The 14,687-nt window shown below is 34.9% G+C and overlaps 1 protein-coding gene across 3 annotated transcripts in view; it reads right to left on the bottom strand.

Moving 5' to 3' along the window:
* Positions 1-3,227: 3,227 nt before the first annotated feature.
* LOC129770732 (2-oxoglutarate dehydrogenase complex component E1) overlaps positions 3,228-14,687 on the bottom strand; it is a 44,006-nt gene continuing 32,546 nt past the window's right edge. For all 3 annotated transcript variants that reach the window (XM_055773758.1, XM_055773759.1, XM_055773760.1), the window contains one exon: positions 3,228-4,703. In XM_055773758.1, the coding sequence (XP_055629733.1) occupies positions 4,604-4,703 (100 nt within the window). In that variant the 3' untranslated portion in view covers positions 3,228-4,603. The remainder of the gene's footprint in view (positions 4,704-14,687) is intronic.

Here is a 14,687-nt window from a genome sequence, read left to right as displayed (position 1 = left end):
CTTTTCGAGTTGTTTGGTTCGCTTGTTGCATATCTTCATAGAATTATTTTGTTTTGGTTTGCGTTCCTCATATTTTCCTTTGGGAAACATTTCAGAAACGCTTCAATATATGCAATTTGCAACACATGTTCGTTTGTTTTGATCAGCATTTATTCTACTGTGCTGCCAGAATAGTGTATACAAGGTAAGTGTTCAGTCCAGCATTATTTATTTTAAATATGTTATAATTTACAATGCAGAATTTACTTCCAGCGCATACTTCAGTGGCTGAAAATGAATGGCGGAAGAGAAAAAAACCAAATCACCACCAGTTTGAACGGCTCGTTCAACCAATGAAAGCGAATGTAGACATTGCTCGAGGTTTTTGAGGAGGCAGTTTTAATATAATCCCGGTGTAGGAAAAGTTAGAGGAATTCAGAGAGGAGCTTAATGCACTGAGTTGGTAGAAAGTAAGTATTTCTTTTACGATACACATAACTTTCATAAGTAAATTTTAGCATACTCTTTGAATTTCTTCAACCGAATTTCCTACCTAAAAATTGCTTACTTCTACTAGCATACATTAGTACGTTATTTTTGGCAGCAATTTTTTTTATTGCTATACTATGCCAAACTACACCACTTTCACTACAATAGATCAAACTAATGATCGCAGTGGTCGCAATGCTCCTATAGAAGATTCCAAACTTTTTATACCATATGCTAAAACTATCCTGCAAAATAATAATGGTTTTATTTAAGTTACAGGTTTGGATTGACATGAGGGGAAACGTAAAGAAAATACTAGCACACAACAAGCGAGAATTTAGAGCAACAGGTGGTGGTCCCAATACAATAAATCTATTGACGCCGCTACAAGAAATCGACGCTAAAAGCGAATTACATGTTGCATTACATGAATAACAAAAATTGTTTTGCTAAAAAAAAGTGAAATTCGTGCGTGACTCTTTTTGGAATTCCATAGATTGCAGTCATAAAAATACATAAATAAGTTCATTTTCTGATAATTATATTTTTTGTGAAGCAAATTGTTCCACGCTGTCGTTTTTATTACACATACATGCGTGCTTTACGCCTATTAAGCTTTATTCTTTGAGGGAATATCAATTTACTCCAAAACATAGCCATATTAACACTTTTGGAAATACATTTTCATAGCAGATGCCCCAAAAAAAGATTTGGCATCCTTTCTATAGTGCTTCGTGAAACATTTCGAACTTGTTTCAAAATATTTCATCACAACCGCTGACATTCGAGCTTGCTAACGAATCGAGCAGTTTTCCTCGATTTCTATAATTCCAGATTTTACTCGGTGTGATAGTGATAGTGATTGTGTCGAATCCACGATTCGATTTCTATAATAGGGCCCATCGTTATAGTTAATAGCTGTAATAGACTTTGCTATTCATTGTCATCAGTATAGAGTAGCTATACTTAACCTGCGGCCCACCGGGCTCTTCTGGTTGGCCGCCTGGCCCGTTACCATTTTGTAAGTGTAACAATCACGAAAACTTGAGAAATAATCTAGGAAATATGAGAATAATGGACAATGTGCATAGAGAAAATATTGCAATCTCAGCTCCGTCGTATTCCAAGTCATTGAGTATGAACAAGCCGTTCGCGATTCCAAATTACAGTATTCTCAATTCATCAGTCATCTAGTTGGCGACCAGACGACGACAAGGCTATCGAAATGACAGCAGTCTTTTTGAATGCTGATGTCACATCCACAGTGGTTAGCTTTTCGCCACAGAATGCATCATCAAAATAAGCAAGAAGCAACCATAGTGTAGAGCAGAATCAAAGCAAAAGAGAAATTTCGAATAGGATGTACGTCGTCGGTTTTCATACGGTGGAGATTATTCGAATTGTTAATTTTATGATTTTATTTAAAAATGTTGTGGGGGATAAATATATAATCGCCTGGAGCCGCACTCTTTGTAGTACATTATGTATATTTTTCTCGCGAGAACAAGAATAAATCATGAATCAACCATCCTCAGCTGCGTCTATACGACAACGCAAACCCATCGGTCCTTTAAGGGCTTTAGGTTTTCTCAGTTTACTCGCATCTAACCTTGAAAAAGACCAACTTGAGAAATCAAACTTAACAACTCGACCTTGAGAAATGCCATTCGGAAAAACTTATTTGTAATTTTTTGATGTTGGACTACGTCTTTCATTTCTGTAGCGGGGTGTTCAAAGTTTCACATTTTAATTATGACCCATCTATAGTTTTTTAATCGATCATTCAATTTTCGTGATTTCAATTATTGTGACCAGGTGACGCAAGGTGTTTTTCAGCGTTGAGAGTTGTGCTCTTCGGTGGAAAACTGGAGGTGAAAATTTGTTTCGATACTATTGCTTTCACCTACGCCGGCTACAACACAATAGATAAAAAAGTTTTTTTCTAAATTCAACTCTTTATTGTATTTTCACAAGTCCATACAGTGTACGTTTGGACTAGGTTCGGCTAGAACACAATGTCTCCATCCTTATGGTACCTTTTAACAAAAGCAACCAACCACAGTTAGATATGCGAAAACCGCCCAATAAACCTGGCTCGAACCTGGTTTTTCTGGCATATTTAACCTTATCTAACTCGTCGCTATAGAACTCCATACTCCCAGCAGTCGAACTGTTCGAGAATTAAAAGTAATTTTCGTCGTCCATAACGATGAGGACACCCGGCGCAGCTTTCGATACTTCCCCGGGATTTCCTGCAGCTGCTTCTCCTTGTACTTTGGTCTGGATGCTCGCTTGAGTCGTTTCACGCCGTCCGCTTCTTGGATTCTGACCACCGTGTTCTGCGACATGTCGATCTTTTTCGCCAGCTTCCTGGTGCAGGCGGCAGCTTTCGATTTAGTCCGCTTGGAGGTGCTTATTTCGCTCGATCGAACCGGTTTTTTGTTGTTGGCCATAGGCTTTCCAGCATAGAATCGAGTGATCATGTTATAAATCGTGGATTTTTTTTGTGGCCCTTCGTCAAAAAGTGCCTCGCCACCTCCGATTTCGGATGCTGTCCAAGCACGAACAACGCCCACAAAGAGAACTAAAACCACACACAGCTATTTGTCTCTTACTCTGTCTAGCGCGTGTGGTAGAAAACGCGACATGAATTTAGCCCCTCTACTTGTGACTCACCGGTTATAGTGCTCCTAATCATTGATATAATTGACAATTGACTCGTCCGATATTCAAGGCTGTGATATAGTCAAGAAAACGTGTTCAGAGCATCTAACTGATATAATATCACTTTTGTTTTGGTGCGATCAAGTTTTTATAACAAGTTTATCATGTGCAAATGTTTCAACGATGTATGTGCTTATCTCAAAAATATACATATTTTATACACAGTGGTCGCAGAAGTAATTATGTTTGTTATTAGTAGTTTATAGTACAGTTTATTTTTTGGAGCTGCGAGAATGTGTATATTATTACGGTATGCTTATTTCATCTAAGTTTGCTTCATAAAATGTCAGCTCTCTAGTTGAATGTATCTACCCAATCAATAAAATTCACTGTTGTACAGAGTGTACATTTCTGGATAAATCTATCATATATAAGACTTTTGGTTTTCAGTGTTAAACTTCACTTATTTCCTCATAATTTTTGTCTGACGAAGTTTGTCGCAAAAAATTGAATCAAATGAACGCAAAAATAAATAATGGAAAAAAGTGATATGTCACTAAAACGCATTTCTTGTTTCATCCGTTTATTTTTTTATAGCAATTCCAAAATTTTAAATTCCTGACAAAAATAAATCCGCTCTATCGACAGATTGTAATACTCAAAACTACGAATCAGTTTCATGACAAAAATTAGAAAAGATATTTTTGAAAAATAAGAAAAAAATGATGTGTAAGGGAACTTAACGGTACACTTCGCTTGTTTCGAACCGACACAACGCGTTCGAAAAGTGCTTACCCATGATTAATGATTGTGGTTAGGACTGTGGAATAAAGTACTTGCATTTTAGATACATTCAAAAATGTTGAAGGTTGATTTAAAAAAAAATTAAAATGACTGACTGTATTCTTTCTCTATCGAGCCATCATATGTCTCTGATCGGTTTTGTTTAATATCATTTTTGCACCTTCAGATTTGGAAAGTTTCTACCACCCTCAGTCAGCTCCACACTGTGCACCTCGAATAAAGCCATAGGGTGATACACAGAGATGAAGCCTCAAACCATCGGCACCATATTTTCGCATGTGTCCCAATTTATTCCTTCAATTGTTCGACATAACTACTGTTTCAATTATGCTACTTTTCTAACAATAAACATTTGAAACATACATTTTGCATCAGCTTTGCTTATGCAAATGAAAAAGCAATTTCACCTTATCGTGATAAATTCTTTGTCAAATAGGTCTATAAATAAATACTATTTTTCTTCTACTTGGGTTCAAATATACCGTTTGCTTTTACCTTTTCACTGCATAATGAATAAATACCTAGATCTAAGCAGAGTTTCAGTAGCACTGTGTATCTTTTCAATTGAGTGATATTATTCTCTTGTTACGACGTATAGTTTGTAGCATTAAAACTTAAATTTGTGTTGTGTATGTGTTGGTTGGTTGGATAGGGAAATGTCGCCCGTTTAGAGGGCCATCGCGTTGTCCAGCAGGTTCTTCAGCTCCTTCGTGTGTTGTGCCTTGGAACCGGTGGCGGTCGATGCTGCACAATGGCGGCCAACGTAGCTGTTTGTTGCGTAAGAGTAGTCGAAAATAGATAAAAAGACGTAAGATGAAGACAGGCATTTGTGTGAGTTTATTTGTGTGATATATATATATATATATATATATATATATATATATATATATATATATATATATATATATATATATATATATATATATATATATATATATATATATATATATATATATATATATATATATATATATATATATATATATATATATATATATATATATATATATATATATATATATATATATATATATATATATATATATATATATATATATATATATATATATATATATATATATATATATATATATATATATATATATATATATATATATATATATATATATATATATATATATATATTCGTTCAAAACATTCTAAAGTTTCAACGAAATATGGTAAACATGCAAATGAAAAGTGTAGCTATCTACACTTTTTAATGGTCACATGATGAACAATCGTACATGGTACATGGTGGCATGAGCGAAAACAAGTGAAATTTATGGTATAATTATGCGAAGCACAGCAATTGTTAGTTAACAAACGGGCGAATAGGAATTGACAACAAAAATGCACACAAACTATTTGTATATTATAAGTATAATACTGATTCAGCTGTTGTCTAACCAGGCAAAACAACGAAATAACAAAAAATCTGAACTGGAATGAGATGAGTAATTGATGGGGAGCGGTAAAATAAACTAGCGAGTTATGAAGCCAAACATATTTTGAAATGAAATAATCAACGTTGATGCGTGTAGCGTCGGTAGTCCAGTGGGTACCACCAAACAAGTCCTAGTTTTTTGTTGATCTATTATAACTTGATATATCTAAAATTCGAATGCAACATGTCAAGGAGGCTGTTCAAGAGGATTGACCCTGGAGGAGTCTCCAGTCCAGATCGATCTAAAATGTTTCTACCTTACGCTGACATCTAGATCATATGATAAAAAAACCTTCGGTCAGGCGTAAGCTATACGTACTTTGGATTGAAGTTCCTAACCCTTACTCGAAAAAGCGTGATTGTTGCTTGAATATCAGCATTATCAACACTCACATTGCGCTGATATTGCACCAAGAATCGGAAGGTTCAGCGCGCATCTGTGAACCAACTAAAATGATATAAGATCTAAGTCCACGGGAAAGCTTTATATGTTGTCTGACAATGGACGATATTTGAAGCAGATCCTCCGTAAGTACTGTGAGTATCAAATTCCTAAACACTCCGTATTCGTAAACTTCAACGTAGCGGAGAATTATGCCCGAGAGTACTGCTTGCTCGATAGCTTACCAGACTTGTCCAAGGAATGATGTGCGATGTGCGAACCGCAGGCAGGTATCGGAATGTTTGATATTCTTAGAGAACTTCAATCAAGCTTCGAATATTCCTGTTTGATATTTAACAAGACGACCGACCGTGAGGGATTACTTCAAACCAATCCGAATGGTTGTGCAGCAATGCATCGTATTTGACGACGAGACCAACGGCGTAATAATAAGGGTATACAACGTCTCCAGCAAACTACGAAAATGGCGCCCCAAAAATACCACTTTATTCGATTTTTTCACTAGTTTTGAGATTGATATATTTTGAGAAAACTACTCACTTTTACCAATGTTCACACTGAGGAGTTTATTCGAATTTGGGAGGATAGAAATATCATTACCAGCTTCGCTTATTCTCTAGCCAAATCTTTGCTTTGTGTGCTTTAGCTGAAGCAAAATTATCCACAATTGCATCTAAATCAAGGTTTGCTAGCGATTCTTTCTCGATCGAAAGAATTGCCAAGACATTGAGTCGGTCTTGTTTCATCTTAGAACGCAGATAATTTTTAATCAATTCAAGCTTTCTGGGGAGGGGAGAAAGGTCTTCGTGGTCACACTGGTTGCACGTTTGCTACTGTGTAACTTATAATTTATAGAAACCAAAAACATGCTAAAACTGCGTTGGCACGATACCACTGGAAGGTAACTGGAAGCGTCAGAAAAATTCGTACCGCCGTCTCGATGTAGAATAAACTGTTTCGAGAGAATATATGAGAATAATGTCTCAAGGCGTCAGGTCAGGGAATAGGTCCTTTATCTGCGTTTGAACACTTCCGCCTCTGATACAAGTTCCTCTGTATCAACGTCTGAAGAAAACTTCCCTCCAAATTTTGACGCAGCATGCATCAGTTGTTCCATGCTTAAAGATCTAAGTCCGTCTCCCGTAATAAACGAAAAATCTGATGCTATATCCGCTATAGCTTCTTCACGCTGTTTCAACTGCAATTTTTTTTTCGTTCTTCGTGGTCGAGTAGCTTTAAAATTGTCAGGGATACCAAGTTTAATACACTTTTCTTTGGCGTACTGAATGTTATGATTAGATACATCCTTCTTCATCTCCTCGAATGATGCACGCGAGGCTTTAAGGAGTTTACTAGCTACGTCTAAGATCATGCCTTTTAATCGTAACGATTCATTCACTTTGTCCACTCCTGGGCCATGCGGACTCAATTAAACCTTTTTTGCAAGTGCACTTTGATTGAAAAAAAAAGTTTTCTTGCTACTTTTTTCCCCTCACACCATCTGCCGAATGTTTCTTCGATCAAAGGAACAAACGTTTTCGTGACTCTGGCTTTTTTTATTCACTTTTTTGGCCCAACCAGAATCGTCTGTTCGTAGAGCATCAACCAAAGCATTCTCAACGTCCACCGAAAAGCAATGGGATATTTTTGCTGGTGTCCTGGTGGAATGACTTCCGGTGATAACCAAAGAATTGACTCCACTTAAAGCCAAGTGTAAGGTATCCAATTGAATGTATTTATATCATTCATTCATTTTTCTATGAACGCAGTCAATGCTGGGCTGGCAATCAAGTTCGAAAACATCCTCAAATCAAATAATGAAATTCATAAAGAAACGGAGAAATGGCAGGTAAAACTACTGAAAGCCGGAAAGCTTGATTTGGACTCGGAAGCATTGAAGCAAATCGCTCATGATTTGGAGGATGCATACAACAATGAGTTTAGCAAGTTCAATTCAGTTCCGCGCATTACTGAGGCCGACAAAAAGGAAACACTAAATCATTGAATCAAAAGCTAGGGGAAACACTGTTCTTACTAACAGAACACAATTTGGTTGATAGAAGTTATATATAGTATCTCTGGGCAAATATATAGCAGGTGAATCATTAAAAAAACAGCAAAACGAGCTAGTGGTGAAACACTGTCTGTTTCGTTTTCTGGAAACGCTCCTGTAGAGTTTCACAAATATAAATATCTGTCGATTGCACACCAGGAAGCAGTTCAGGAAGAGCTGAAGTATTGTTTTCCCGGTGCGTGCTGAAACCTCAGACGGCAAACATAACAGGAATGAACGTCAAATAACAATGGTTGGATCAATCTCAGTTGTTGAAAACTTCGAATGAATCTTATTATCAGAATGTATCACAATTTTTGTTGCAATGATCTTAGCGTATAAATAAAACCCGCCTTTGCCGGTCGAGAACATCGTGTACATTTACATCAATTGCTTCAAAGGTTAACGTCTTCTTTATGCCAGATTCGTTCTGGTGTCTTATGTGTAGGCTTCAAAAATTATACTAAACTACTACGATTTGATACGTTTTTTGGTTTTTTTGGTCGTCGTTGACACAGTAGGGAAGGTGGAGGTAAAACGAACGTGTTAAGAAGAACTTTAGTTATATCTTTGGAAACCCATGTTTGCCAAAACTTTGATTCAGCTTCTTGCAATTCAATATACTGTTTTACTACCTAATTGGTCAAATATTTTACAAAAAAGTGTTTTTCAATGTTTTTTACTGAAATTAAAACAGTACAACTTTTTTTTCGATGCGGGTAATATGGACAGGTCGCGAGAGGAATAATTTTATTCAACCAAGGTTTGAACTCATCCGATGAAAAAATCGAATTAATCCACCTAGAAGTAATATCGTGCTTTTCAGCAGTATAGACGTGCAGACCCTCAATTATTTTGCTTTTGGTTCCCGTCAGCTTCTAAACAGTCCAAATTTGGCGATTCGATTTCCATTTATAGACGCAGGGCATTCCTTAGGAATAGATTAAACAGACTTTTCACAGTCCATCTCACTCCCACTGGCAACTGTCCGTTTTACCCCACCAGTAAAATTATTTCAACAATTTAAATTTTCCACTTAAAAATGAATTAACTTTTCCGTACATATCTAATATCGCTTCTCTGTTAACTCACAAACCGAAGTATAACCTTCAGCGAATTGAATTTTGATTTAAAACCACTCAAAATGCTTAATATCGAAGCAGCTAAAATTACATCCACACGCGGAATCATGTATGATTTTCGGTTTTTGTTTCCCTTTTCCACTTTTGATCAGAATTCATTGCCATAGGGTGGCTTAAATATTATAGAATAACATGTAGAAGATGTTCTTATAACAGTTCTTATACATTTTGAATCTGAAATTCAAAATGTAACTATGTATATAAATCAACCACTTGTCCACCTTACGCCAGCATCAATTGATGAAGAAATTAGGCTCATTAATTTTTGTGAATTCTATTATTTTTGCATTTAAAAACAATACTTTCTCTATGTAGTGGATTATTGTAAGAAAAGTAACAGTTTTTCCCCTTCTGATTATTGGATCTCTTTTGACATTTCTATTGGATACTTTTTGACAATCAATTTGATTCTATCCGCATGACCCAGGTCCATACTATTTAGAGTTCATTCCCAATGTTCCGGAAGACAAAGAAATTTAAAATCTATTTGATTCAGTAGCACTGTTGTATTTGGTCGAATCTGTTAAATCAGTGAGATCAAAAAAGCAGACAAATGCCTTGCCGTTTTGACGATCATCTTTTATCGAATGCCCTTTCAATGACACTCCCGAAGACACAATAACTACATTCCAACGTGTAGTTGAACTGTTGAAATATTTGAACATTTCTTGTACAGTACCAAAGAAAGTTATCATTGTAGGTGAAAAGCTGCTGAAATTCTACTTTGTGTTGATGTGATGCCGAGTGTTTCAATTTTGCGAAAATCAAAGAGAGGTTATTGGTTTCATGTACGGACAGAAGCAACTACTTATGATGAATGTTTTTTTTATTCAATTGAAAGATGAAATATAATACGGGGAAGAAATTGCTATTGAAAATTCTAGTATGTTGGTGCCCCAAAGGGTCAGTGGCTCCTGCAAATGCCGGGTTTGCCACCCGCACACTACGCTGCTGGACGAGACATACATTAACCCTTTGCAGTCGCTAGTCTGCTCTCAACCACCACAGCGAGGAACTATACTAATCTGAACGGAACCAAAATTGTGCATGTGAGGGTTTTTGGGTACGAGACATGTTTCTATGATGGTATGACACCCCTCCCTTCTCCGGAATGGATAGGGGGTCCCATAAAAATAATACACATTTCAACCAAACATATTCTAACCAGTGCCGAAGATATTCACGTTTACAACATTCAAATACGGCGAATTTCAACCTACCTTGTATTGACAACCTACTGCTCAAGCGATTATCATTAAATATGAAACAATACCATCAATGAAAACGAGTGGAATGAACATCAACGGGAACATTCTATGAAGTTCATTTTACATTGCCTCTTCATTTTCGCCATGATATTTAAATCATCAGAATTGAATATCAATGCGTGTTAGTGTGAATCAAAATATAAAAATTCATGATTTTTGATGAAAAATATCGTTTTAAGCATATGTTCGAATTTCAACTATGACAGAGTAATAGAACTTTTTTTTGTTTCGGACTCTGTTGCCTCAAACTAGCTCTACATTGCAAAGTACACTACGGAAGACGATTATGTTGCCTTTATTTGAAAGATGAGAAAATTTAGTACAGGATATAGTAGTGAAACACCTAAATTAATGGATATTAATGACCTTTTGGATGTGAAAAACTTAAAAGTTTTTTATTTTTAATGTGTTATTATTGATGTCATCCTAATTCTTTTTATTGATTGTACATTTTTTTATTGATTGTTTCTATCAATTGAATTGAAGCTCTCTAACCGCTCTACAATTTGTTCTTTGACACCCAACTACTATCTTTCTTAATTTGGCTGCAATATCGATATAAAAAATTTCTGGTGAGAATTCGAGCAAAATCTCCAAAAATCGCGATTTTCACCCCACTGCACAATGGTTCAGGAGATGCATTCAAGTGGAAATTAGCATTTAGAGCTCGACAGTTATTCTCTAGACAAAAACTGTCTTAGACAAAGTTGTTACTCATGATAGAGCGCTCGTTTTTATGTTGTCAAAAATAGGGTGACCAAAATTGTCGATGAAATAAAAAATCTATCTTTATAGATAGAGGTAAACATAGTTCGACAACGTTGTAGTCCCAATTATTTGAGTCATCTTTGTAGAACAAAGTTTTTCTCTATCTCTTGAAATAACCGATATAGCGCCTTTTTCTAAGTTACGTTAGGGTCACCATGAAAAAACTGTTTTTTTGCTCTAACTTTTATATTTCAAATTTTTCATGCAAACTGTCTTCGAAAGACTTTTAGAGCTTACTAATACAAACATTTTTCGATACTTTTCGATACTTTCGATACTTGTCAGAACTTGTCAATATCTCCACTTCACTCAAAGTTATTGATATTTCTTCCCAAAAAACATGCTCTTTTCATTTGTTTGTCATTCTTTCTGGGGCAAACGTTTATAAAGTTTATTAGCGGCATTTGAAAGATCATATTTCACTCTACATGATATGTGATTTTCAAAACTATGTTATTTTTTGTGTTTGAGTAAATTAAAATTGAAAATCATGAGTTTTTGGGTAAAGAACCATCAATAACTTTGAGTAGGATTAAGATATAGACAAGTTCTATGAAAAAAACGGTTTTATTACTCTAACTTTTATATTTAAGATTCTACATCAAAATGGTCTTCGCACGACTTTTAGAGCTTATCAATACCAACATTTTGCCATGCAGAACATGTCAATATCTTAATCCTGCTCAAAGTTATCGATGGGTTTTCATCCAAAAACTCGTGATTTCAATTTTAATTTACTCAAACACAAAAAATAACATAGTTTTGAAAATCACATATTATATAGAGTGAAATCTGTTCATTCAAGTTCCGTCAACAAACATTTTTTATGTTTGCCCCAGAAAAATTGACAAACAAATGAAAAGAGCGTGTTTTTTGGGAAGAAATATAAATAACTTTGAGTAAAGTTGAGATATTGACAAGTTCTGCATTGAAAAATGTTTGTACTAATAAGCTCTAAAAGTCTTTCGAAGACAGTTTGTATGTAGAATTTGAAATATGAAAATTAGAGCAAGAAAACAGTTTTTTTTCATGATTATTTAGACAGACAAATAGAGACAAACTTTGTTCTACAAAGATGTCTCAAATATTTGGGGCTACAACATTGTCGAACTATGTTTACCTCTATCTATAAAGATAGATTTTTTATTTCATCGACAATTTTGGTCACCCTATTTTTGACAACATAAAAACGAGCGCTCTATCATGAGTAACAACTTTGTCTAAGACAGTTTTTGTCTAGAGAATAACTGTCAAGCTCGAAATGATAATTTCCACTTAAATGCATCTCCTGGACCATTGTGCACTGTACATGAATAAGCTTCTTAAATTACACCTTAACGTTGAAAGGTTACATTTCTTCTTGAAATAAGCCATATTTGTCGAGTCCGACCTGTATGTGATTCGATTGTATACAATTTTAGACTCGATTATATACAGTTTGAAAAAAAAGGTTTTTTTATATTTCAAATATATTAACATATTACCATTCAACGTTAAGGTCAAATTTAAGTGGCTTTTAAATGTATACTGGGGTCAAAATCGTAATTTTTGAAGATTTTTCTTGAATTTTCACCAGGAATTGTTTATATCGATATTGCAGCGAAATTAAGATAGATAGAAGTGGGTGTCAAAGAACAAATTGTAGAGTGGTTAGAAAGCTTTAATTTTATTGATAGAGACAATCAAGTTCAATATGAATTTTTAGGATAAAATTAATAATTCAACATTAAAAAATACTGACTTTTAAGTTTTTCACTTCTAAAATGTTATTTAAATCCACTGGTTTAGAGGTTTCACAACTATATCCTGTACTAAATTTTCTCATCTTTTTAATGGAAGCAACAAAATCGTTTTCTGTAGCGTACATTTTAAAAAAGCGCCAGTTTGAGGCAACATAGTCCGAAACAAACAAAAAGTTCTATAACTCTGTCATTGTTGAAATTCAAACATATGTGTAGAAGGATTTTTTTCATCATATATGATCCACTATCATCTCCCGAATGAATCCTGATTTTTTTCATATGAAAAAGATATTCTATGACTTTATGGGGATGAATCAAAAACAAAATTTATCTCTTATATTCAAAAAACGAAAAATATATGCATAAAAACGATTAAAAATAAAAAAATCGACTCGATTATACACAGTGAAAATAGATCCGAAACTGTATATGATCGAGGCCGCCCTATACTAGGAATTTTATAGTAAAAGATAAATTTAAATGGTAGATTAGAAGATCAATCAATGAGCAGTTCTGCGATTGGACCCACGAACGTGCGCTTAGTAAGAAAACGTGGATGTGATAACGAAAAATAAATTTTGGGCGGGACGAAGTTTGCCGGGTCAGCTAGTATGCTATAATTGTTATGTGATATCTTCCGAAACTGTCTCCAAAATGCAATCCTGGGTTCCACATGTATCACAAAAATAATCAATTTGCCAATTGGTAATACATGTAGTTTTTCATATCAGCCTTTCATCAAGCATGGTTGACAATTTTTGTTTATACTGAATACCGAGTATATTTCATAACATCATCGTTTCTATTCGTGAACAAATTCACTAGACATCAAAGTTCGTTTATAAAAAGTGTGAACTGATATATTGTTGCGTAAAGTATAAGATTAGATGCCTCCTTGCTGTTGTGGCTGAGAGCAGACAAACGATCGCAAAGGGTTAAACATACCTTTTTTCAGTACAGACAACACCCTCTTTCCGTGCGAAATATTTCACTCATGGCTGAAATATTCCAAAAGTTAGAGAAATCCTCCATGTCTAGGGTCCAACACACACCGACCCCGTCCAAAATATGCCAGGTGCATGTACAAATTATTATGAAATTCTTGTTGTAGAAGGAGGGTGAACCACCGACTTGCGGCTTATCCAACATCCATAAATTGGCGAAATCAAGAAGATCTAATCTCATAATAGAATTATATATTATAGTAAATAAATAAAATGACAGGAACTTAATGTTCCTGTCATTTTATTTGGGAACGCGAGGGAACATTAACGGGCGGATATTCGACCCATGTTGAAGATAAGTATCTCACTTTGCAACCTTACAACATACTGAGCACGAATAGAGCTGAGTGAGATAAATCTAATTATTATCGGAAAATCTTCCAGAGGTATTTTTTAAAGACGTTGAAGGCGTCGTCTGTACGTATCTAGCGAAAAAGTTATCTAAAGTTGTAAAAATGTTCAACTACTTCTCAAATATACATATTTTTCTGCTCGTAATTATGGAAATCAAATAATATTATCGCCAATCGATGAGAATATATAAAGAACCAAATAATGAAATAATGAGAATCATCTGTATAAGTTTCCGACTTCAATGTTAGAGCTCGTCAAATTTATATGTTATTGGCTAAATATGCAAAAAATATTGTTAAGCAATCACTACATCCAAAGTTAGTCACAAATATCAGATGTGGGTTGGTGACACGCTTATGTACTGGGTTATATAATATAATTTGTTTATCTTGTGTCTTAAATGTGAACAGGAATATGAAACAAATATTTACATCGAATGGTCGAATCAACAATTAGATGAAATTGGCAGCATAACGTACTCTCAGTATATAATCTTTAAAGTTTTATTTCGTTTATATATAGTGTGAACGGAAGAAATTGTGTTCGTGTATTTCGTGTGCGCAGGAGTCA

This window comes from Toxorhynchites rutilus, chromosome 2 (assembly GCF_029784135.1).
Source record: "Toxorhynchites rutilus septentrionalis strain SRP chromosome 2, ASM2978413v1, whole genome shotgun sequence".
Taxonomy (NCBI): domain Eukaryota; kingdom Metazoa; phylum Arthropoda; class Insecta; order Diptera; family Culicidae; genus Toxorhynchites; species Toxorhynchites rutilus.
Note: the sequence above shows the minus strand (reverse complement) of the source record. Positions and strands in the feature narration are given on the sequence as shown.